We start from the raw sequence: 23,803 nt of genomic DNA on the forward strand, positions 1-23,803 counted from the left end.
GGGGTTAACCCGAGCGTTATTCCCGGCCGTATTATTTGTCCTATTATTCTTCTTCTTTTGGTCTCAAGGAAGGACCAAGGGCCAAGGTTTTAGGGTTCCCGTCGGTTCCAAACTTTCGCAAAACTTCCGAGTCTTCCTAAGGCAGTGGAGGTAAATACTAAATCTTGCCTAGGTAAAAACCATAAGTTTAGCAGGTAACGGAGCATCCTGTATCATACGCCGTGGATACCGGTAAATCCGAGCCATCCTCTCGGCTGGTCTATCTGGGCATAGGGATTGTTTTTTTTTTTTTTTTTTTTTTCATTTTCTCCGTATTTATTTAATTACGGATTTAGGTGGTCCCGGACTCGGAAAGTTGATGAGATTAAGGCAGTAAAGTTATCCAGTTCCGAGGAGATTTTCCAATGGTTCGAGTTTAGCGACTGCTTTTTACCAGTTTACCTCCTGTTTAGTGTTTAGTGTCTACTCCGTATTGTTGTCTAGATTTGGACATTTGGTGCACTCCGTAGGCTTAGCATAACGATAGAGTAGCATAGCAGGTCGTAGTGGGCTGGACTGGAGAACTCATCATTCTTTTTTTTTTCTTGCTATTTTTTGTTTTTGCTCTTCTGATTAGTGATTTCCCTGGCGTGTATTTCTTTATTCTTGATGCCTACAGATATGGAGACTACCATTGATTGCCATCTTCGTTGCTTCGGACTGGTCGAACTAGTTGATAGTTAATGATGCGGTATGTGGATCGGTGATGCGATGAGGTTGATAACAAGGCGTTCTTGGATTCTACCTAAGGGATCACTCACCCGTCACATCCGGGCTAGGAGCTCATTGGCTGGTTTATTCGATATGCATGGTCATGACGCTTTATGATTATTGAGATGGATGGAAGCATACGTACTCCTGAGACCTGATGCCGCAGGGGAAAAACACAAAATAGATAAAAAACAAACAAATAAATAAAATTTGACAAAGAATCTGCGAAGCTGTCACCGGGATCTCTTCCCATCGGGGATCACATAATGATAATGACAGTTGAAGCAAAAGAGGCCGTATACAAACGCTAAGCTACGTAAGCAAGAGACGTCACTCGGTGGGGTCCGAGACTGAAAAAAAGCCACGCGTAGATAACAAGGGGAGGGAGGGGAGGGCTGGAAAAGAAGCATCGAAGCTGCAGGTGCAGAGTACTCCGTGAAAGCTAAGATACTAAGATACTCCAAACTAAGTCTAACCGGAGATTGGAGAGGGGGTTGCTGGGTAAGGGAAACTGGAAAGTTGCAGATGGCCCGGAAGGTTAGCGTTAGACGCCGGACCCGGGGGGGACGCCTTAGCAGTTAGAACCTAGCAGTCTAGCCCAGCTAGGATACGCCATCGGGCGTTTTCTCTCCGGATGTCTATCTAGGCTCGTCGTTAGTGTCGAGCTAAGCGTTTTCGTGCTGTGGCTGGTCATACGACCGTACGTAAGCCAGCGAGCCACATCCGTATCGAGCATGCTAAGTGCCCTTTAAGGCAAGGATATAATTCCTAAGTGGACTCTTTTAGCAGTAGGCTTAGGCTTGACTCCGTAGAAAACCAGTGGGTTTGGTTTGGTAGTGGGCCAGAGCATAAGGCAGACACATTCTTTCCCCGGGTCTTGCCCTGAATTCTCACGACGGCTTCGTTCTCCAGAGATTGCGGCGTCGCTAAATTGATAACTTTATTCATGCGAATCCATTCCTGGCACCCTTCACCATTCCCAAAGGCCTCCCAACTTACGTAGATGCATACGAATGCTCCCCTTCGGGGTGGGGCCGGGACGAATGAGAGTCGCGAGAGGCTTAGGGTTTCCCGGTTGACTGGCCGAAAATGAGTGACGGACTGCCATCGCGGGACTTTAAACTCGTGGTCCATACTCCATAGTCCATACACTCCCTACGCTGATGGTCTCTATTTGGCCCAGGGTTTGACGATGGTCGCGAAAACAGGGTCTTGGCATGGACCTTCATGATTCATTAGCTCGTGGGCTTTTTTGTTCCCGGTGGATGTGCCACGCCCCTCTCAGGTCCTCTCATCCTGTCAATTGGCTGATCTGCCCGGCATTCCCGCGCCGATGATTGAGCCCTAATCCTGACCGGAGTCTCATACCTATACGGAGTACGGAGTATGCTATCATGGATGATGCTGAGAATTATTTTATTTTATTTTTTTAGTATTTTATTTTTCTTCAGTTCGATATTTTGGTCATGTCGTGATGATTTTCTTGCTCTCCTGTCCGAACGTATCGCTTGCGTGGCCATGACATTTCGACCCCATTGCGTATGCATCAACGACAGCAAGCTCCCAGGCATCTACGAATACCTACTTCCACTTACCACCTTAGTCCCTAAGCGGACTGCGATGCCGGAATCCACTATGTCAGAAGTGTTTGCTCTGTCCATTGTCTAATACATCAGGATGAGCACATGATGAATACCAAGGCATTAGTGTCGCAGGCTAACTTGCGACCAACCTCGGGGAACTAGACTAACTAATCGCTCGCACTATCTACGGTGTGCTCCGTTCTCCGTACGGATTAGAGGGGAGGGAAGGAAATTATCGCCCTCACCCTTGCGAGAGGGGAACTTTGTCCTTGCGCTAGAGTGAAAGTAGCTTGACCAGCTGCATCAGCATTGCGTGGACACCAGGTCGGTTGCTTGAGATGGATGGAGTCGTGATTGGGACTTGGGAGATTATGGCCCCTAGTTAGAGGATTCCCTCGAACTTGAGAGTGTAAACGAACTACCCCGTACCGACCATGCAATGGAATGGTTTTTTCTCCCCAGTGGATTTGTGGGAAAGAAGGTTGTAGAAGGACCCCTCGAGGGTTTTCGGTCGTGGATTGTAATCGAATCACCCTACAGGGACTGTAGCCAACTTGTTCTCTACCCACTCCGACCCTGTAGCCGACTGTCTTTCGTTCTAGCTTGACTTGTCCTTAGGTGGACGGTCATGTAGTGGAGTTTCTTGAACGTTGAATGTTATATTGTTTGTTTGATTGACTAACCACAATGATTTCTTTGATGATTCGATCCCTTCCAGCGAAGCAGACGCCATTCTGGTTGCTGGAAATCCATGTTCTGATGGAAGCGATGCCCAACGTTGGCTGATACGCATGGCCAATGAGCAGCCAACAACACGCTTCTCTCCAGGTTTGCCGACTTCGACTCTCCGTACTCTACCGCAATACCCTCTCACTTTCCCTGCCCATATGATCAAGTGACAGACGATATATGCTCACCCTCGCTCTCGATGAATTTAGACTCCTACCCACAGACAAGGATCAAGTTAGCACCCGCTCAAGCTCCCCCTTCTCCGCCATCTCCTGCAGTACCCTCTCCGCCGTCCTCGTCGCCTCCATTCCCGCCGGCGCACCGCAGTACACCGTCGAGTGTAGAATAGCCTCACGGATCTCCACCTCGCTCAGGCCGTTGTTGATAGCGCCTCGAATATGCATCGCCAGTTCCGGCGTGCGGTTCAGCGCCATCAACAGCCCGATATTCAACAGGCTGCGCTGCTTGCGCTCCAGGCCCGGTCGGTTCCAGACATTCCCCCAGGCCCACTCGGTGACCATCTCCTGCATGGGGCTGGAGAAGGCACTCGCGTTGTTTGCAAGCGCCCGGTCGACATGCTCGCTACCGAGCACGGCACGCCGAGTTTGCAAGCCCTTTTGAAGGAGCGCGCTGGGGGGTTTTGGCGGCTTGCCTGCCCTTTGGGATGATGACTCGCATGAAGCTGCAGGGTCGGGCTGCTCGGGATCTAGATTTTATCAGATCATCAGCGATGGGTACGCGGTATGAGAGGTAGGTTGTTAGTTGGAGATATTATTCTTGCGAGAACAGAGGGTATCGAATTTGCACCGATGGCCCAAATGTGCTCTAGTGAGGGCCCTGGATAGCCCAAATACAGAGTCTTGGCATTCCGCCGCCGCAGTATTGGACTGACGGGTTGGTACATTCTTGGTTTCCCTTTCTCTTTTCTTCTTTCTTTTTTCTTTTCTTTATTTCCTTCTGTGTGGATCATATGAAAGAGATATCTATACTACCATTTCTGACTTGTTCTGGACTTTTAGGCTGCAACGGCGACGACCCTTCAGCTTCCGGGGCCGTCGACAGCGGCGGTCTCCAGTTGTCATGCGTATCGGAACTGCAAGTGTGCAGGGGTTCATACGTCTGGATGCGCACGAGGCCAGTCTTCCGACTCGTATACATGCGGACCTTATACGGACAGTCGGATCCGCTGCGACACGCAGTGAAGTACTTTTCCGAATTGGCCTTCTTCACCCGAAACGAGGCGTGCAGGTCCAGGGTATGTCGGACCAGCGCATCGCGGGCCTCCTTCATGGAGTGGAATTGCATTCCGACATGCCAGGGATTGGCCGGAGCTGTGGCCATGCTGGCGGATGGTTAGGAAGAAGAGAATATGCAACGGGGGCAATAGAGGGAGAGGATTGGACACTCAGAGAAGCAGAAGCTCCCAACGTGAGGTTTTCCAAAGGTCTCTCTAGCCGAGTTGCTTTTGCCGACACGCTGGCTTGATTGGCCGCTTACCGTACAACACGGTCCGTGCCGGCAGTTCGCGAGATGCGCTTCGACGTCATCGGATGTCTTACTTTATACAATAATGTATACGGTAGGTTTAAGATAGTATAGTGTATAGGCGCAGGTACTGTATGCTTGGTACAGTACATGCTGTCTGTCATGTCTGGTCTTGCTCCAGCTCCGGTCGTCTACGGAGTACCTTACCCAGACCTCAGTCCAATGTAAAGCTCTGCTCGATAAAAAAAAAAGTAGACTGTTGGATCGCCCTGACTAACTAATAATGGGATCATCACTGATTCCCCTCTGCCCCTTCGGTATCGCTGCACCATAATACGCCTTTCCCTGATCTGGTTAGCGTGTTACGGACACTGGGCCTGAGGCGTTAATCCTCCCGGAGTATACTTCCCTTCCCATCTTTCATGCTTGCTCCTTTCTCGCTGTCTCTCGCAATGTGTATCACTAAAACCATGTCCTTGATGCGATCACCCATGAGACTCGATCTCCGCTAGTGGCTAGGAAACATTGTACCCCCGGGACTACAACGCGACCGTGGCTAATGTTCCCACGCCACGCCATAGTATCCCATACTACCCATGGTCTGGCCGGTTACAGCATTGTTCGTTTCGTCGTTACGGTGAACCGCAGCACGCCCATTAAACATTTTGTCGCGCTGGCGATCAGGAAATCATCACCGGTGGCAAGGATATTGCCAATTCGCGACGCGGAGATGCGGTCGTCCCCCGCCCTACATGGTTTGACATCTCGGGAATGTAGCGGTGCCATTCCTTTCTAGGGGCGTCGCTCCCCATCCTTTCTCCTTCGTGGGAGGGCAAATCGAGGTTCTCTCGCGACGTGGCTGATTGAGGGACGTGAATGAGGTGACTCCTTAGGGATACGGTCGCTGTTATCCTTTGGCAAATGGGTGGTTGATCTGGGGTATAGCCGTGGATTAAGCGTCTTTGGGCCGCTGGGCCTGGGATAAGGATTGCTTCTATCTACCGACTGGGTGGTTGTCTAGCCGGATCCGCCACTGGGATGATTCTGGTATGTAGAATGCAGAGGCCGTTGCACTTGAGCCAAGATAAGGTGTCCATGGTGTCGAGACGTGTGGTATCTGCCGGCGCGATCACCCCAGCCGACTTCCATTCCACACTGCGGCAGAGTATCTGCACAGGGGGACAAGGAGGCTCTTCGAGGGTATATTAAGGGCCTTCAGGCTCGTTCTTTATGCTGATCATCATTTAATCCATCGGTTAACTCTATTACTACCTCAACTTTCCTTTGGCAGTTATAAGTCGAGAGAATTTCCCATTTGGATACCTTGATCTACAGAAGATACTTGATTATCGTGAAAATAATCCCCTCTGTCACAATGGTTTCGTTTATCAGGCCGTCGTCATTCATTGGTCTCCTTGTCTTGACCTGCTTGGTCTTGTCGTCTGTCAGCAACTCGCATCCTCTTCTTCGTCGATCTCCCAGTCCTGTATGTTGCCCTTGACTCCACAACCTTATCCATCCCTATAGAAAGACAGATTTCTAACCACCTGATTCAAACAACAGGCAAGCTATCCTGGCAGCGACGACATCGTGAGCGACGTTCTCAATGGGCTCGGCTTCAAGAACCTGGCCAAGCTCAACCACTGGAAGAGCTGGCAAGACCCGGACGTGATTGACGACAGCAAATCCACCACGCCCACCAGCACCCAGCACGGGAACCAAAACAGCAACACCGATGACGTGAACGAGCAGGAGCAGTCAGACCTAATCAACCCAGCCGAGGACCCCCTCGGCTTCATGAGCAGCGTCTTCGGCCTCCTGTCGCATCGTTTCTCGGAAGCCATGAACAGCAGGGATGAGCATACGTTGCATTAGGGTTGGATTGATGTTGAAGTTGGTGTATCCTGATTTTATTTGGACGTTTCTATGCCTTTCCTTTTGTGCTTATTTTTTCCTGTCTCCCCCCTTTATATCTCCCTCCGTCTCTCTTTACTTTCTCTGAACGCTCCTCAGTCTGGTCAGTCTGGAGACCGACCATGTCCTTCCTTGAAAAGAATCTTCCAGCGGCGTTTATGAATTGACGACAAAAATGGTGCAAAAATGATGGTTACCTTTAGCTTAGCTTAACTTAATACAATACAATACTACCTATTGATTTATGATCCATCTGTTACACACCGGACATAACCGTTCTAAATTCCGGTGCCTTAACCCCGTGAACAGACGAGCTAAATTCCGACTCATGATGGAATGCTTCCGAATTCCGAGGAAAATGAGCAGAATAACTAAGCGAAGAGAGTAGTAGTTTACTAGGGAGTTATCGGTGGTGACTTTTTTCTTCAGAAATCGTCTAATGACGTGGGATCCGGGGGGGAGCGTAGGTAGAGTAACCCTTCTTCGTTTCTAGCTTTTCTTTTCACTTTTAAGCTTGAGCGCCCCTCTCTCCTTCGAACAGCTTTTCTCTCTCGTCCATTGGGGCATTGGCTATCTATCTACTTTCTTTAATATCTCAATTGAATTTGTTTCCTGCATTTGTGATTCTCATCGACTGGAGTCCTCTAGAATAGACCTACTTGAGAATGCCTTCCCTCGTTGGACAAGATGTCGGCCATACAGGCTATGGACTGATGAGTACGTTCTCCTCCCCCTTTCCCCTTAATACCAATTCATACGAGCTGCGTTACTTCCAATGTCATCTGCATCCATTATCCTATCCTACCCCTTCCATCTATACCTATACCCAACAAACTCACAACCCCCAGGAATGACATGGGTCCCCTCCCCACCCCCACCAACCACCTACTTTCCGGCCCTCGACAAGACGCTCACCCTGGGCGCTAACTTCTGGAACGCCGGCGAACTCTACGGCACTCCGGACTACAACTCCCTGCACCTGCTGCACGCGTACTTCTCCGCGCACCCGGAGAAAGCGGCGCAGGTGGTGCTGAGCGTCAAGGGCGGGCTCGTGCCGGGGACGCTGAGGCCGGACGGCTCGGAAGAGAATATCCGGCGGAGTGTGGATGAGTGTTTGAGGGTTCTGGACGGCACGAAGAAGATTGATTTGTTTCAGTGCGCGAGGCAGGATCCGAATACGAGTGTTGAGCAGACGGTGGGGGTGTTGAAGGGGTTGGTCGGGGAGGGGAAGATTGGGGGGATTGGGTTGAGTGAGGTTGATGCGGAGACGGTTAGGAGGGCGTAAGTGTTCCCTTCTTTTTTTGGCTATCTCGTTTGAATTTGTCGGTTGCTGTTGTGGCTGTCTACGAGAGAATGGTTATTACCGGTTAAGGGAAAGTGGTTGGTGGCTACGAGACTGGACTGGACTGGCTGACTGGAGTTATAGACACAAGGTCCATCCGATCGCAGCAGTGGAAGTCGAGCTATCTCTCTGGGATACCACGATCCTCGAGAACGGCGTCGCCAAGACCTGCGCGGAGCTCGACATCCCCGTCGTGGCGTACGCGCCTTTAGGACAGGGTGTGTTGGCCGGGGCCTTTACGAGTCTATCCGAGATCCCCGAGGGCGATTACCGCAGGGGCTTGCCTCGTTTCCAAGACGAGGCGATGAAGCAGAACATCAAGCTTGTCCATGCGGTCAAGGACCTGGCTGCGCGCAAGGGCGTGGCCCCCGTTCAGATCGCATTGGCGTGGGTGCTCAGCTTGAATGGTCGGCCGGGAATGCCCACCATCATCCCGATTCCCGGCGGCACGACGATCGACAAGATTACGCAGAATATGCAGGGGGTTCCTCGCTTCTCTGACGCGGAGATGGCTGAGATTGATGCCATTCGGAAGCAGAATGAGCTCGTTGGGGCCCGGCGTTATTGAACATGATACGATGTGAAATTTAGAGTATGCGGTATGGATAGCTCGAATAGAGTTATTAAAGGTAATAAAATTCAATAGAAAGTAATGATTGTATTGTTTAAGCTCTTCTAGTCACCTGTAAAGTCTGTTGTTGTCAGCTTGGTATTCGTAGAAAACCATGAACAAGTTCAAATAAGAAGCAAACAACAAAGTCAGGTCAAGTGTAGAATGGTCAACAAGCAATCTCACAGACCCATTAGAGTAAGGAGATTGTATGATTTGCAGAATTCTTGAAAAAATCATCACAATGTGGAGGAACGAGCAAATTCAAAATAAGCAGAAAAGTAGTAACGTACCGAGTGAATGCTGGTGGACTTGAATGCTAGACAAAGGAAAGAACAAGGATTAGCACTAACTAATGGATAATATCATTATAAACATTGAATCGACTGGAGAATCCCGACGGGGGATGCGTGTTCTGTGAGGTGCGAAGAGGAAGAGAAAAGAAATAAAAGGCGAGGAAATTCTGTGCGCGTTTTTCCCGGCGCAATGGCCTCATCACGTGCCCCGGTATACTCGAGCGGCGCCCAGCCTCAACTCCAACCGGCGATCCGTCTAGATGCCTCGTCGCCCTTTCACCCTTGGCGTGCTGCCTCCCGTTTCACTCCCTCGTTCCTCTCGACCGACTCCTTAGAGCTCTACCACTCCCGACCGTCCCCAATGGCTGAATCTCCGGGCTCTCCCCTCTCCTCTATCGCCTCCGACGACATGTCGGATCGCGAGACTGAAAAGCAGCCCTTCTCGCCCTCGGCGGCCAACTTACCTCCCTCCAAACGTCGCCGGACCGGCGTCGCGTCCTGGGATCGCAATACTCCCGTCTCAACGACCTTCCAGGATGACATGCCTCCGCCGTCTCCCTCGACCACCATCTCGTCCGACACCTCGGGCGACATCCCCAACTCTCCCGGCACCTGGGCCCTCATCGGCGGCAGCCAGGATGACGACTATAGCGGTCAGGGAAACGACCAGGTCACCGTGTGTCGCTGGGATGGATGCGATGTCGGGGATTTGGGGAACATGGATGATCTCGTCCAGCACATTCATAATGACCATGTCGGCAGCCGACAGAAGAAGTACTCCTGCGAATGGTCCGATTGCACTCGAAAGGGTCAAACGCACGCCAGCGGCTACGCACTGCGCGCCCACATGAGAAGCCACACCAGAGAGAAGCCGTTCTATTGTGCCCTACCAGGTGAGTCTGAGTCAAACACACATGACTTTTTGTCTCTGATTTCCGTTTACCCCATTCCTTTTCCTTTTTCCCTCTTTTCCCTCCCCCAACAAAGGGAAAAGGAACCATCTCACCTTCGAATTATTTGTCCGCCCTCCTCGATCAAAGAGATGGCGCAACTAACCTGTCCGATCCTCTTCACAGAATGCGACCGCAGCTTCACCCGGTCCGATGCCCTCGCCAAACACATGAGAACCGTCCATGAGACCGAGGCCCTCCGCCCGTCTGATCCGGTCCCCAAGCACCACAACGTCCCCGCGTCCGCGGCCGGCACCCCTGCCGGAACGCCAGCCAGCAAGCTCCAACGCATCAAACTCAAGCTATCGCAACTCCCGAAGGAAGACCCAGACCGATACAGCGAAAGCGCCGCAGACGAGACGGCAAACACAGACCTCGACGAGCTCGAGGACCCCGAGTTGAGCCCCGACCTGGGCTTCGACGAGCACGAGCTCGCGCTGCCCCCGACGCAACTGTATCGCGTCCTGCGGCGACAGATCCACTGGGCCGAGAAAGAAGGCGTCAAGCTACGGGCCGAGTGGGAACGGATCCAACCGAAGCGCAAGCAGGCGTGGTTGGAGAAAGACGCCGTCTTTGACGATGTCATCGATGCTCAGCTCCGACTGTTCACAGCCCTGGTGGGCAGCGATAACGGGCCTGTCGCATCCTCCGCCGCGGTCACGAATGGTGCCGAAAAGGTCCAGAAACCGTCAGATACCGCAGAGAAGGAGGCACCGTCTCATAATGCGGACGCGAGTTCAGTTCCTCCGTGAGGCTTTTGCCCCTCGTTTGCCTTTACTTATTTCTTCCCTATAAGCTTCATCCACCTTCTCTCCATCTTTGCTATATCCTCTCGTCCCTTTCCCTTTCCCTTACCATCACCGTCCGCCTCTTAACACCCACCTCTAACACTTTTGTATTCCTTGTTTACCTCCTACCCTAAGTGTCATCCTCAAAGCAAGACCAAACCTATACCCATATACTTATACCTACTCTATATCTCCTTCAAAGCCCCCAAATCTACTCTACCTACCTACTTCTAATCTCTCCTTGGTCTTGCCCTTCTCTCCTTCCTACCTCGATTTCAGTCTCCAGAGCACGCTTGTTTTCTTTTCCTTTCCTTTATTTCTTTTAGGCCTACGAGAATTATCTGTATCTGCTGATGTGTATTTTATCTATCTTGATTTCTTTATTCTGAAGCGTCTTCAAAAATAATTCAAAATGTCTATTTCCTACGGTTTATCTTCTCCTTTTTCCATGACCATGTGGGTCACATCTCTCTTCCCTTGGTTTGAAGGATATGTTCATGCGAGCGGGCCACGAACCAAATCGAACTCAATCCATGAATACTTTTCATTAGCCCGATTATCAATACAGGATCAAGCAGACGAACACTGCCAGTGTAATATGATATAATATAATGCACAGGGAATTCTACCTTCCAGTCCTTCCACTGGGGAATATTTCAAAAAGAATCGAACATCGAACATCGAACATCGAGAATCGAGCAGACAGGTCTAGAAAAGGAGCACACATTGGCTCGACATGTGTGGCCCAACACGAAATGCCTGAATCCCAAATGGTGGAAATCAACCAGGAGCCCACGGACCTTTCCGGTAAGTCGGTAAGTTACATGAGAATAAAACAATGTGGGAGAACATCCACCGACAGGGCCCAGCTCCAATGAAGGGCGTCCCAGTGTGGGGATGTTTGCTCAACCACATGAAGAAAGAAAGAGAGAAGAGGGGGAAAATGACAAAAGCAAATGAGCGAGATCCATCGCGCCCACGGCAAGTATGTGGAGGGACCGTATCGCTAGAAAAACACGAGTCAAAAACATGATGCAAAGCCCAACGCGCCAATCGTAGGGGACAGTGCTGTATGTAAGATAGATAGATGGAAAGACCAAAGTCATGCAAAGAATAAAGAAAATAAATCATAACAAATCCACTCATGCTCAACACTCCTTCGTAGATCATACCGGACGCCGTCGCCATGCTTTCCCAATGATGCATATTTACCTCGAAAATCAAAAAAAGACTCCGTAGAAGCAAGCAGAAATCCACAAGACGCTTTTGCTGCACGCTGGACACGCCCGAGTCTAGTTCCCATTGGACGTGGGCTTGGCTGCGGTCGGTTCCTTTTTAACAGCCCTGAGTTTTTGATACATTTCTTGAAGTTTGTTTCCTCCTGCCTCCTTATTAGGCCAATAATTGACAGCAACGAAATGCCTAGTTCGATTGTCAGTGGTCAAGCCTGGAACGATATGCGGAAAGTATCCAAAAGGAACATACCATAGACGAGTATCAAGGGACGAAATGGAGCTATCCCCTTTCAAGTTGCGGTCTATAAAGTCGCCAATCTTTTGAAGCAGACTCCGAAGCTCAAGGGCACGCTCAGTCTTGTTAGCGAAATTCTCCTTCGTAACTCCCGAGACGCGTTTCAAGTCATCACGGATCGGTCTGAAGAACAAGCGAGCAACGTCTTCCTTCGCGGTCGAGTGCCCGTTCTCGCTGTTTTTGCGGCGGCGAACATCCTCACTCGAAACATCAGAGGTCCTATGACGGGGACGATCACTATCATGCACCGACCTTGGTCGGGAGTCGTGGCTTGGTGTGTGATGGCGCTCAGAACTATCGCGGATACCGCGGGTATTGGAACGGTGTCTGGACCGATCGAATTCACGATGACCTTTGCGCGAAATAGACGGCGCCGGCGACGCCGATACACTGATGCTTGCATTGTTCCTAGACCCTTTCCGGTTGTTTCGATGGTGGTTTTCGACGGCTCGCTTGACATTGACATTCGCGCCATTGGTGGATTTATCTCTCAAGACAGACAAGAGGTAGTCCGCACGGCGAACAAGATGCACGGCTCCGGGAGATTTGGTGGATTTATCATCGGCATTCATGCGTTCTGTCTTTCGTTCAACGCGATGCTCTTCAAGGAAGAATTTATCGCCAAGGGCGAGATCTGGGTCATCCCGGATTTGTGTCCATGCGCCATAGCCGTGTCGTGCAATGCCGATGCAAAGCATGCCGTCTTCCCGCGCACCCCATGAACACGTATAATCAGCTGCCTTGGTGGCTTCTGGTACACGGAAATTTTTAAGGTCAGCCGCCGAATTGACGGTCTCTTTGAGAATGCGCATCTCATTGGGTCGTTCAACGATGGTGTAGGCATTCAGACGCTTGACACCATTGTGGTCGAAGAGAACGGCCTTCTTTTCCTTCTTCGTTGGCATCTTGCCTGCATTCTCAAGAGCCTCCATTCGCTCAACATCCTCTCGTACAAGGGTAGCCGCCTTCTCCGTGATCTCCCGAAGAGCGGACAAAACAGTTTCCTTGTCACGGTCAAGCAAACGTGCTTCGCGGATAATGTCATCTTCCCGATTGTCGATGTCGCAGTAGCGCAAGTACGCTTTCAAAAGGTTACGGTACTCTTTTTCAATGAGAGGCCGTTTCGGATCAGACTGAGGCGCTGAATCGGAGTCGTCACCAATACCTTCCATGCTCACCTGGGCTCTTGCTCGTCTCTTGGCCTTCCGCTCCTCACGAGTGTCCCGTTCCTCTGGGGGAACAATGCGTTTCCGCGGACGGTTTTGTTCAATAACTTCCGCCAGATAGCGCTCATCGGCTTTCTTCTTTTCCTCGGCCTTGATTTCCTCCAGCTGGTCTTTCGGAATAATATCATCCCACGTGAGATCATCCACCTTGATATCAACATAATCAAAAGCTTTAAGGAACTCTTCACCTCCATCTGCTTGAATTTCCTCGGCTTGCTCAGTCTGGTGCAATTCGGCATTTGCAAGAACCGAGTCAATGTCGAGCTGCTCGAGCTTTTCTTGGTTGCCTGTTTGCTCAAACATTCTTTGTCCACGACGTTTGAGGATACGAGAGATGTCGTCTGTCGAATTGGGTTCACCCATGGAACGGGCCATCTTGCTCTGGATTTCAGTGGCTTCCTTATCGGTGACACCACGCTGAATAGTGATGAACTCAAGAAGTAATTTGTTCCGGGCACGCTCAATCACCTCCTCTTCCACGGTATCTTTAGAGACCAAACGATACACGCTGACGGGCCTGGTTTGACCAATTCGATGTGCTCGAGCCATAGCCTGAAGATCGGCTTGGGGATTCCAGTCCGAGTCGAACAAGACCACAGTATCCGCGGTCATCAGATTGATTCCAAGACCACCGGCCCTGGTGGAGAGAATGAAGGCAAAATCGCTGCTTCCAGGGGCATTGTAATGCTCGATGGCAAGGCGACGAGATGACGCGGCGATTGTTCCATCAAGACGTTGGTAGGTGTAGCCCCGGTATTCCATGTATTCACCAAGTAGATCGAGCATTTTCACCATTTGGCTGAAGATCAGAACTCGGTGGCCATCTCGTTTGAGTTTCGCAAGAAGCTGGTCAAGAAGCATCATTTTACCGCTGCTCGTGATCATGGCTCTCAATAAATCCTCACGTCGGGTGCTACCTTCCAAGATCCTTGCCTCAGCATTGGGGAACATGAAAGGATGGTTACTTGCTTTCTTAAGTTCCATCATGATGTTCAACAGAGATTGCTTCTGTCCCTTGGCGCCCTCGTTCAAGGCAGCATAATTCTTGGTCAGAATGTTCTTGTAGTATTCCAGCTGTATATCCGAGAGTTCCACTCGAATGATCTTTTCGGTCTTTGGAGGCAGGTCCGATTCCACTTTAGATTTCGTGCGACGCAACATGAAAGGTTGGATGGCCTTCGTTAATTCTGCGAGCTTCTCGGAAGCCGCATCGGCGTTCAAGTCCATGTCCACGTCGATCTCTACAAGGCCAGGGTTCAAAAAATCCAGCAGAGCAGATAATTCGGCAAGGTTGTTCTGGATGGGTGTTCCCGTGATAAGAAGGCGAGAAGGGGCCCTGAATTCCAGCAATTTCTGGTATAACTGGGACTCCCGGTTCTTGAGACGATGGGCTTCGTCGACAGCCATGAACTGCCACTTGAACTGGCTGAGGAAAGCCGAATCTTGCAGTACATATTCATACGTCGTGAGGAGAACGTTGAACTTGGGTCGCTTGGGGTTATCATCCACCATCAGCTCATGTTCTCGAAGGACGTTGCGGGCAGCTTCGTTGCCGTTATAGACAATGTAATTCAAGTCGGGAGTCCAATTGTCAAACGTCTCCGCCCATGAGGGCATAGTGGAGAGAGGAACAACGACGACGAAGGGTCCCTGCTGACGCCGAACGTGGCGAAGCCAATTGATGAACGCAACGGTCTGCACAGTTTTACCCAGACCCATCTCGTCGGCAAGGACAACGTTGCGGTTCTTCACCCAGTTGAAAGCCATGAAGTTGACACCTTTTACCTGGAACTCTTTCAACTCCCCGTTCTGTAAGAAACTAGGCGTGCCCTTGATGGTCTCAAAGGACTTCCGTGTGGCAGGGTTTGATTCTGTCTTGTCCGAGACGGGAGGACGGGAGGAGCGATCTAGAAAACGGTCTATTTCGCGTTGAGCGATCTTACTGACGAGGTCTTCCGCCTCCCATGTACACGAGTCGTACAATAGGCGCTTCCACTTCACGAAGTACTCGGTTTCTTCGTCACCGTCTCGCATACCGATCACTCTCTCAACTTGTTTGTAGTCCTCAATAGCGTCTACGTCTCTTTCTCGATCAAGATTCCATTTTTCCCTGTCCTCAGGGGGCACGCCTTCTTCCTGGTTCAGCCGAATATCTTCGTAAACTGATCTTCGAATGTAGTTGTCAAGCCGGCGCACACTCCGGCAATTTGCAAGAGAATCGGTTGTTTCCCATGTAGCATGATAGTGGGACTTGTCTTGCCACTTTATATAGTATTCGAAATCATGGCGCCCAAGGTTGGGATCAGTCAGATCAACACCTTCCTTGAGGCGATGATTGAGCACGACGTCAATCGCTGGGCGATCATCCTCCACGGTGTTGACCCAGTAGTTTTGTGTGAGGTCCTCAGGGTCATCCTCGAACATGGAGTCATCATCATCCTCGTTGTAGTTGGAGACCTTAGAAGCATTTCTAGTCGAAAAACGGACTTCGGCGTGAGAAGGTTGATTCGCAGAGGCTTGGAGAAGTCGTCGACGCTTCGCTTTACTTGTGCGAGCGCGGCTTCCCCCATACTCATCGCTATCGGATTCTTCCGAGTAGGGTGACTGAGTAGCGGAACGCGAGGGGCGCTTTGACGACGGCTGCGAGGCCACGGGGCGCCGACGCTTGGGGCGAGATGCCACTGCATCGGACTCGGAGTCAGAAGGCGAATCGGCCAACTGACGCGTCGTGCGCGCTCGTCCGCTTCGTCGTAACCCGTACAGATCAGGGTTCTGTCTCATATAGTCCGATTCATTAACCGACGGTGACTTCCGTTTCGTGCCGCGTTTGGCATCGGGTGACGAATCTTCAGCACTAGAGTGGCTGCTACCATTCAGGCTGTTCTCCATCGGAAAGTCATCGTCGTCACCCTCAGCATCGAAAAATCCGGTGTGGTATGACTCGTCCGCGGCCTCCGCTTCGGGCGAGGAGTCGCGAGCGACATGGTTCACCGGCGAAGCGGCGGATTCGCTCTCGCTGTCACTGGAGGCAAGCTGATCCTTGATGCTAGCGGGTTCGGAGGTAGGAGAGGCCGAATAGCCATTGGTAAAGGCCATTGTCGTCATCGAGGGTTCGGAGGAGGATGGGATCACCACGCCAGTCGCTATTGAAGAGGCAAGACATCAGCATTGAAGCTCAGCACAAGCTCGAGGGTGGAAGCAAGACGCAGTAAGGGCTAAATCAGTGTTACGCGACCCGAAATTTGCCCAATACAAGCTTGATCGACCGGGACGAGAAGGTAGGAGATGGGGCATAAAGATTGAGGATGATCTCGATGGATGGTTTGATGAAACGCGACGGAAACAGTCGGTGGGCAAATGACAACAGCACGAGGAGAACCAAGCCCAAAACCAGGATCTAGGAGAGAGAGACATCCAGACCTTGACCTTAAGGGACTCAGGAAGACCTCCAGGTACGATCTGGAGAGGAATCCTGGTGTTCTTCGGTGGGTCGAGGCCGTGGAGAAGTACCCCAGGCGACAAAAACCAGGACACGTTGGGGAAAAACTAGAAAAGCAAAATAAAAAACTCACAGTCCATAGCTTGGTGACCCCGAAGGAGGTGAGAATGAGGGGAATAATGGTGGTCAAAACAAGGGGAAAGGTGGGGGGAGGGGTGGGCTGGAAGGGTGTGGAGGAACAGCGAGGCGATGGAAGGAATATGATGAGAGAGTAGGAAGAGAGTTGTACGTCGGCTGGAGGTGAGCGAGTCGCCGGGACGCATTGGCTGGGCTGCCTGAGCCTTCAGGCGGCCACTACCCGCTATGCTTCGTGGGGTTTAGCGCCCTCACAAGCGAGCCTCCCATAGGCCGGGCGGGTCGCCCTCTCACGTGGTCGGCGGCGTCGGCGAAACCATTTCTCCGAGAAGATTCTGGTGGCTGCGCGGCCGGCCAATCAGCGCCGTGCGAAATAATGCAGCGCGGGATGCTGCCTGAGGCACTACCCACAATGCCCGACATAGTTTTCCATCGCTCCAGAGCCCCTCTTTCAAGCATCGTCTCTCCCTGCTCGCGACCTGGTGGCTCCCTGTTTACGCGCTTCTCGGGCATTTCCTGCTTCTGGCTAGTCCCACGAGTGCAGTGCCATCCTTTTTGTCCGGTAGAGCGCCCGTTCTGCCTCGATCCTGCAACAATTTCACTAATTTGCATTCAAGACATCGATCTTCCGGTTTCCATTTGCGGGTCGACTCCCAGTCTGAATAGACATCATGTCTGATAAGCTTACTCGGTAAGCCTTTGATGCCACCTTGCAACCCGTCTGCATATCAGCGCCTGGTGCTAATCGATCTTTTCTCTCTCTTAATAGTATTGCCATTGTCAACAGTGACAAGGTTAGTCTATACTACCCCGCTGCTTGCCGTCAGGAGCGCAATCCATTTGCTCACAGATCCTTTTCTGTTCCTTATAGTGCAAACCGAAGGTACGAGACTCTCTTAGCATCACCCGCCGATTGTTCCCTCGCCCATGATACTCATGTCTCTAGAAATGTCGTCAAGAATGTAAAAAGTCTTGCCCCGTCGTCCGTACGGGTAAGCTGTGTATCGAAGTTTCTCCGGAATCAAAGATCGCCTTCATCTCCGAGCGCCTGTGTATCGGTTGCGGTATCTGTCCCAAGAAATGTCCTTTCGGTGCGATCCACATCATCAACCTGCCGACCAACCTGGAAACCCAGGTCACCCATCGTTATTCGGCCAACAGCTTCAAGCTTCACCGTCTTCCGATGCCCCGTCCCGGTCAGGTTCTCGGTCTAGTTGGAACAAACGGTATCGGAAAGAGTACTGCGTTGAAGATTCTCAGCGGCAAGCTGAAGCCTAACCTTGGACGTTTTGACAACCCCCCAGACTGGGAGGAAATCTTGAAGTACTTCCGTGGTTCCGAATTGCAGAGTATGTCTATCCCGGAAGTCGCCTGCAGAACACAGTTCAATGGATTCTAACCTGCGCAGACTACTTCACCAAGGTCCTCGAGGATAACCTAAAGGCTGTTGTGAAGCCTCAGTATGTCGACCAGATCCCTAGAGCAGTGAAGGGTCCTGTCCAGAACGTCGGCGATCTTATTAAAGCGCGTTCCCAAATGGACAACATGGAGCACATTTTGGAGAGTCTCGGTACGTGGTCTTTTTTTGACTGTCGAGGTCTTTCCTCATACATACTAACCGTTCTGTAGAGCTCAAGCAGGTCCGTGACCGTGACATTGGCCATCTTTCCGGAGGAGAGCTTCAGCGTTTCGCCATCGGTTTGGTCTGTGTTCAGAAGGCTGATGTGTAAGCATATATTCATGCATACCCCCCGGGTACAAGTACTAATGCGACCCAGTTACATGTTCGACGAGCCGTCCTCTTACCTTGATGTCAAGCAGCGTTTGGCCGCCGCCCGTGTTATCCGAGAGCTTCTGCGACCCGACGACTACGTCATCGTTGTCGAACACGACTTGTCCGTCCTTGATTATCTTTCCGACTTCGTCTGTGTGCTTTACGGAAAGCCTGCTCTATATGGTGTTGTTACGCTGCCTGCTTCTGTTCGTGAAGGTATCAACATCTTCTTGGATGGTCACATCCCCACGGAGAACCTGCGATTCCGTGACGAGTCTCTCACTTTCCGTCTTACGGAGACTGGTGATGATTTTATGGCCGACAAGGACCGTACTTTCGCCTACCCTACCATGGAGAAGACCATGGGTAACTTCCACCTGAAAATCGACGCTGGTAGATTCACGGACTCTGAAATCGTTGTTATGATGGGAGAGAACGGAACCGGAAAAACCACCTTCTGTAAGATGCTTGCTGGCGCCGAGAAGCCTGACGACGGCAAGTCAGTCCCGCGCATGAACATCAGCATGAAGCCTCAGAAGATTACCCCCAAGTTCCAGGGCACCGTTCGTCAACTGTTCTTCAAGCGTATCAAGGCTGCTTTCCTGTCGCCGCAATTCCAGACCGATGTTTACAAGCCCCTTCGCATTGATGACTTCATTGATCAGGAGGTTCAGAACCTGTCTGGTGGTGAATTGCAGCGTGTCGCCATTGTCTTGGCCCTTGGTCTCCCTGCCGATATTTACTTGATTGACGAGCCTAGTGCCTACCTTGACTCTGAGCAGCGTGTTATTGCCGCGAGAGTCATCAAGCGTTTCATTATGCACTCCAAGAAGACCGCCTTCATCGTCGAGCACGATTTCATCATGGCTACCTATCTCGCCGACCGAGTTATTGTTTTCGACGGCAAGCCGTCCGTCGATGCCCACGCCAACGCTCCCGAATCCTTGGTTACTGGTTGCAACAGTTTCCTGAGGAACCTGGATGTCACCTTCCGTCGGGATCCCAACAGTTACCGCCCTCGTATCAACAAGTACGACAGTCAAATGGACCAGGAACAGAAGTTGAACGGCAACTATGTAAGTACCCGACATAGGACGGTCCTTTCGCCGTACCTACCTTGGTCTGGTGTCAGTTGCACTATGCTAACATTTGTCATCAACAGTTCTTCCTGGAAGAGGAGAGTTGAAGAGGTTGTTCCTGGAAAGCATGACCGCGATCATCACAGGCGCGATGATCGCGACTCCCACCGCCGGCAATACAACCGCCGCGGTGAATGGAGAACCCTTCAATTAATGGCGTTTTTCGGCGTTATGAAGGCTTCGGCTCGACATAGGCGGCGGGGTCGCCGTGGTGTGCGCCTCACCGATGATATGGATGGTGCTACTGATGAGGAAGATGGTGACGAAGACGACAATCCCGACTAGAGACAGTGGTTTTTTTTTTTTTTTTAATCTCCCTGTTCCAGTCCACGCTTTGCTGCGTCCGGATCTCGTCGCCTCCTCTTGTGTACACCCCCTGCTCGTTTGTCGGTTAAAGATTATCCGTCTCCAGGATTTTTTGGTCTTTTCCAGAATGCTGGGGACATAGGACCCCGATCCATGAGGGCTTTGCTTGGGATACGGATTTTGGTTGGCGTGATCATGCCGGAGTTGTGTCTGTCAAAAATTTGAATGATTCTATGATATAGATAGTCTCATCGACCTGCATGTTTTAAGGACTCAGCACTGATGGCTAGAACTAGGTTAGCTAGGTTTTTTTTCACTGTCTATAGATACTTGTGTGTGTATGCACGCAATTTATAGTTGATTTATTTTGAATTTGAATTTGTTTTATATTTGACTCCTTGGTGAACATGTTCGTTTTTTTATATCATTCTGGTTGAGTAATAGCGCAGTATAACACATTTGCTATAACTCTTAAGTCTACTCAGAGGAGAAATAAACATGAATGTATGTTAAAAGCAAAAATTATAGTTTCTTCATCATCGCTTACCTATCATTGTTTGGTAACTAACTACTCCAAAGGCTTTTTTCGGAGCAATACCCTTTCCGTGGAAATATGTATTGAATAATCAAAAATCCACAAACGCTCTTCCACCCCATGTCCTGTGTTGAAAAACCAACAGATTTCTCACTTAGTCTTCTTTCTATCTCAAGAGTGATTCCAGCATTTCTATATAAACGCAGTAAATATCTGACTACGTCCAGACTCACACCTTTGGCTAAGAGGTTCCCCCGGCCAACTGACGCACGGAGGAATTTGTTATTCTGCACAGGCTTGGAAATTAGATGCTTTAATAAGAGGTAGGTATTCCTACTGATGTATTCTTTACAGTCTGCGCATAGTTCAGGATGATTCGTGGATGTCCCGCTTCGTCCGACAACTGCCATTACTTGATATGCCCTAATCCTCCTCGATTTCTCCCTCTTCGCTACCAGAGTGTACGGCCTTCTCTTCCTTCTTAGCTTCATCAGTGCCAGCAGCCGGGGTTCGTTCGCGACGTTCCCGGTCTTTCCTGGCGCCCCGACTGCGCTCTCGTTCTCGGCTGTCGCGGCGATACCGCTTGGCGGAGCGACTGGCGACGCTCTCAGCATCGCTGTCCCGTCTGCGCCGGCGGTCGTTGCTGACGGTGCTTTTAGTGTCGGCACCGTAATCGAGCTCGTCGCGATTGCCACGCGGATCACCGCGGGCGCGATACAGCCGCTCGCGCTCGTCTTCTCGGTCTCGACCACCGCGTCCGAAGTGGCTGAGAGAGCGGGAGCTTCTTTCTCGATCCCAGTCCCGATCGCGCTCACGCTCACGGTAACGGTCCCTGTCGCGGTCTCGCTCGCGATCGCGTTCCTCCCGTCGCTCGCGGACTGGAGATAAGCCGCTCGCCTTGCGGTACGATCGTTCCCGGTCTGCCTGGGCTTTGCGGCGATCTGCCTCGTAAGCATCTGGCTCGGGGGTTCGGCTGTGTCGACTGGAAGCTCCCCGTCTTTCGCCTCTGTAGGATGTTCCGCTCCGGTAATCCCGGTCGCCGCGGTCGTAGTCACGGCGGCTTCCGCGATCTTTGTCGCGTGAGTCCCGATCCCGGTCGGCGTCTTCTTCTTTCTCCTTCAGACGGCGAATAACCTTATCGAAGGCGGATTGGCGGGCCTCGTCGGACTCGATGGTCTTGTATTCCTCGAACTTTTCAAGACGAGGTCGTACTTGGTCCCAAGTATCTGTGGCCCGGATAGGGGGTTCTAGACGCTTAATCCGGGAGCGCAAAGCATCGACAGCGCGTCGCTGGTGACGATCCGCTGCGTGCTTTTCTTCCTCAGTTCTTCGAATTGCCTTGTCTTGAATGCGCTGGAAGAGCAGTTCCAGAATTTCGGGGTCCATGTTGGCTGTTCGGCGATCACCAGCGACAACGGTGTTGAACTCCTCAAAAGTGGTTTTGGCGGTGACCTCGTACCGTTTATCCTAGACAGTCGTTAGAGACATAGAGATGGAATAATGTTGAGTAGTACTTACGTCAAGAACATCCAAAACATCATTTCGAGGTCCTCGCAGCGTTCGCTCTTCCTCCTCGACCACGTCCCAGAAGAGATCCAGCGGGGAAGAGCCGGAGTTACCAAGAATGCCCTGATAACGGGGATCCTCACGGATCGCCGGGTAGAGGTTGCTCCATTTGCTGCCAGCCTTGATTTTACCCTGCGATCGTTGTTCCTTCAACAGGTCGACAAACTGTTCACGAGCATGCCGTTCTTTTCTGGCCTTGGCGGCCTTTTGCTGCTGGCGCGCGTCGTTGAACGCTCGCTCAAGAGACTTGATGTGATTCTCAAATGCTGTCAAAATATCAGATTTGCTCAAGGACTTGAACTTATCGTCATTTTGGACCTTGTCGTTGGACTGGATGATGGCCTGCGCCTCGGACCAACGCGTGTAGGGTTCCAGGTCCAACGAGTTCAAGATATTCACGAGCTCATCCATGGCAGCTTTGCGGCTGGCAGACTCCAGCTCGAGGTGCTCTTTCTTGAGCTCGAGAATGTACTCTTCGAAGAGCTGGCGCCTCTCGTTTTCGTCGCTTGTAGACCGGAAGATCGTCTCGCCCTCGATGATTGGCCGAATGGTCTTCCAGCGACTGTAATGCTTGATTTCAGGATGGCGCTTCAGCATTGTATTGAAATCTGCTCTCAGCTTAGCGAATCTTTCTTTCGCTCGGTCCTTTTCCTGCATGCGAACCTCGACCGCATATTTTTCAAAAGCTGCTTTGCGGTCTCTGGGATCTTTCAGAGCCCGGTACTGAGGATCCTTAATGACGGTACGCATCGTCTGTTCCCAAGTCGAGTCGGCCTGCACGTTGTGGCGTTTGAGCATCTTCATGAACGCGCTTTCAGCCTCCTCAAGTGAGCCGTATTCAGGCTCCGTTTGCGCAGTTCCCGGTATGGATGCAGCAACGAATCCGTTTACATCGCTTTGTCCGTAGCCACCACGTCGATCACCGTAACCTCGGTCATAGTCGTCGCGCTCACGCTGTTGAGGATAGGAGGGGTACGAACTGCCGCCACCTGCGACAAACGTGGGGGCACTGCAAGAAAGAGTTAATTACGGATCAAAAGAACGTTCCCACACAGAATGATGTCAGAACTTACGCTGCTGCAGGGGCCTGAGGGGGTTGTGCCTGTGCCAAAGCGGTTTTGTAAACATCGGGCATTTCCCAAGTGCTTTGCTTGGACTCCGTATTGTACCAGTATTTCCGCCCACCTTCAGCGGTATATTCCTTCCATGGCTGGTTTGACAGAGCTCGCTAGAGAAAGAAGAGATCAGGACCAGAGAAGACGTTAAAATCTGAGGAGCAGAGATGGTACAAACCTCGACGGGTGTCATCATTTCCAAGGGCTTTTGCCATTGCGTAGCCTTGGTTTGAACATTGTAGTAGTACGGTCTTCCGTCCGCATTGCGAGCCTCCTGCCACAAGGATGGCGTCGCGGGGGGTCCACTCATTGAATTCATTATACGAGTGTCGGTGCACCCTCGAGTGTTGATGGCTTGTCGATGGGTTTGGCTGCAGCTCCGATGGAAAAATGTCGCGGCCGGAGGAAGCTTTGCGCTCGCGCTAGGTAGAGGTGTTTGTCACGTTTGCATCTTTCCCCGAACACCGCAGCATCTCCGCCTGTCCTCCCTCCTTCATGATGGTCTTACTACTTACTACTCAATATCCTTTGAACCGATTTACTCATTTTTTTAAGCGCTTGATTCCTGCCAAATACTGGTGGGGAATTATG

General features: G+C 51.2%; 7 protein-coding genes across 7 annotated transcripts; 4 read left to right on the forward strand and 3 right to left on the reverse strand.

The window, feature by feature from the left end:
* Window positions 1-3,292: 3,292 nt before the first annotated feature.
* KD926_006671 (putative 4-carboxymuconolactone decarboxylase) lies at window positions 3,293-4,609 on the reverse strand (the record flags this gene model as incomplete). Its single annotated transcript, XM_053099676.1, has 3 exons — window positions 3,293-3,768; window positions 4,055-4,404; window positions 4,560-4,609. 3 exons carry the CDS (start codon window positions 4,607-4,609, stop codon window positions 3,293-3,295), a joined length of 876 nt encoding a protein of 291 aa, XP_052956578.1.
* Window positions 4,610-5,922: 1,313 nt separating this feature from the next.
* On the forward strand, window positions 5,923-6,422 carry KD926_006672 (uncharacterized protein; the record flags this gene model as incomplete). The annotated part of the gene is made up of 2 exons (XM_053099677.1): window positions 5,923-6,033; window positions 6,111-6,422. 2 exons carry the CDS (start codon window positions 5,923-5,925, stop codon window positions 6,420-6,422), a joined length of 423 nt encoding a protein of 140 aa, XP_052956579.1.
* Window positions 6,423-7,311: 889 nt separating this feature from the next.
* Window positions 7,312-8,371, forward strand: KD926_006673 (aldo/keto reductase family protein; the record flags this gene model as incomplete). Its single annotated transcript, XM_053099678.1, has 2 exons — window positions 7,312-7,742; window positions 7,888-8,371. 2 exons carry the CDS (start codon window positions 7,312-7,314, stop codon window positions 8,369-8,371), a joined length of 915 nt encoding a protein of 304 aa, XP_052956580.1.
* Window positions 8,372-8,899: 528 nt separating this feature from the next.
* On the forward strand, window positions 8,900-10,411 carry KD926_006674 (C2H2-type zinc finger protein; the record flags this gene model as incomplete). Its single annotated transcript, XM_053099679.1, has 1 exon — window positions 8,900-10,411. One exon carries the CDS (start codon window positions 8,900-8,902, stop codon window positions 10,409-10,411), a length of 1,512 nt encoding a protein of 503 aa, XP_052956581.1.
* Window positions 10,412-11,739: 1,328 nt separating this feature from the next.
* KD926_006675 (chromatin-remodeling ATPase CHD1) lies at window positions 11,740-17,290 on the reverse strand (the record flags this gene model as incomplete). Its single annotated transcript, XM_053099680.1, has 4 exons — window positions 11,740-11,869; window positions 11,933-16,346; window positions 16,776-16,936; window positions 16,998-17,290. 4 exons carry the CDS (start codon window positions 17,288-17,290, stop codon window positions 11,740-11,742), a joined length of 4,998 nt encoding a protein of 1,665 aa, XP_052956582.1.
* A 158-nt stretch (window positions 17,291-17,448) lies between these two features.
* Window positions 17,449-19,975, forward strand: KD926_006676 (ATP-binding cassette domain-containing protein; the record flags this gene model as incomplete). Its single annotated transcript, XM_053099681.1, has 7 exons — window positions 17,449-17,468; window positions 17,547-17,571; window positions 17,649-17,660; window positions 17,724-18,126; window positions 18,186-18,347; window positions 18,407-18,503; window positions 18,556-19,975. The coding sequence occupies 7 exons, from the start codon at window positions 17,449-17,451 to the stop codon at window positions 19,973-19,975; spliced, it is 2,139 nt and encodes a 712-aa protein (XP_052956583.1).
* A 979-nt stretch (window positions 19,976-20,954) lies between these two features.
* On the reverse strand, window positions 20,955-23,522 carry KD926_006677 (snoRNA-splicing protein PRP40; the record flags this gene model as incomplete). The annotated part of the gene is made up of 4 exons (XM_053099682.1): window positions 20,955-21,998; window positions 22,050-23,106; window positions 23,171-23,325; window positions 23,391-23,522. 4 exons carry the CDS (start codon window positions 23,520-23,522, stop codon window positions 20,955-20,957), a joined length of 2,388 nt encoding a protein of 795 aa, XP_052956584.1.
* Between the last annotated feature and the right edge of the window lie 281 nt (window positions 23,523-23,803).

Source organism: Aspergillus affinis (genome assembly GCF_023601865.1).
Source record: "Aspergillus affinis strain CMG 70 chromosome Unknown NODE_36_length_285616_cov_85_140891, whole genome shotgun sequence".
NCBI lineage: Eukaryota > Fungi > Ascomycota > Eurotiomycetes > Eurotiales > Aspergillaceae > Aspergillus > Aspergillus affinis.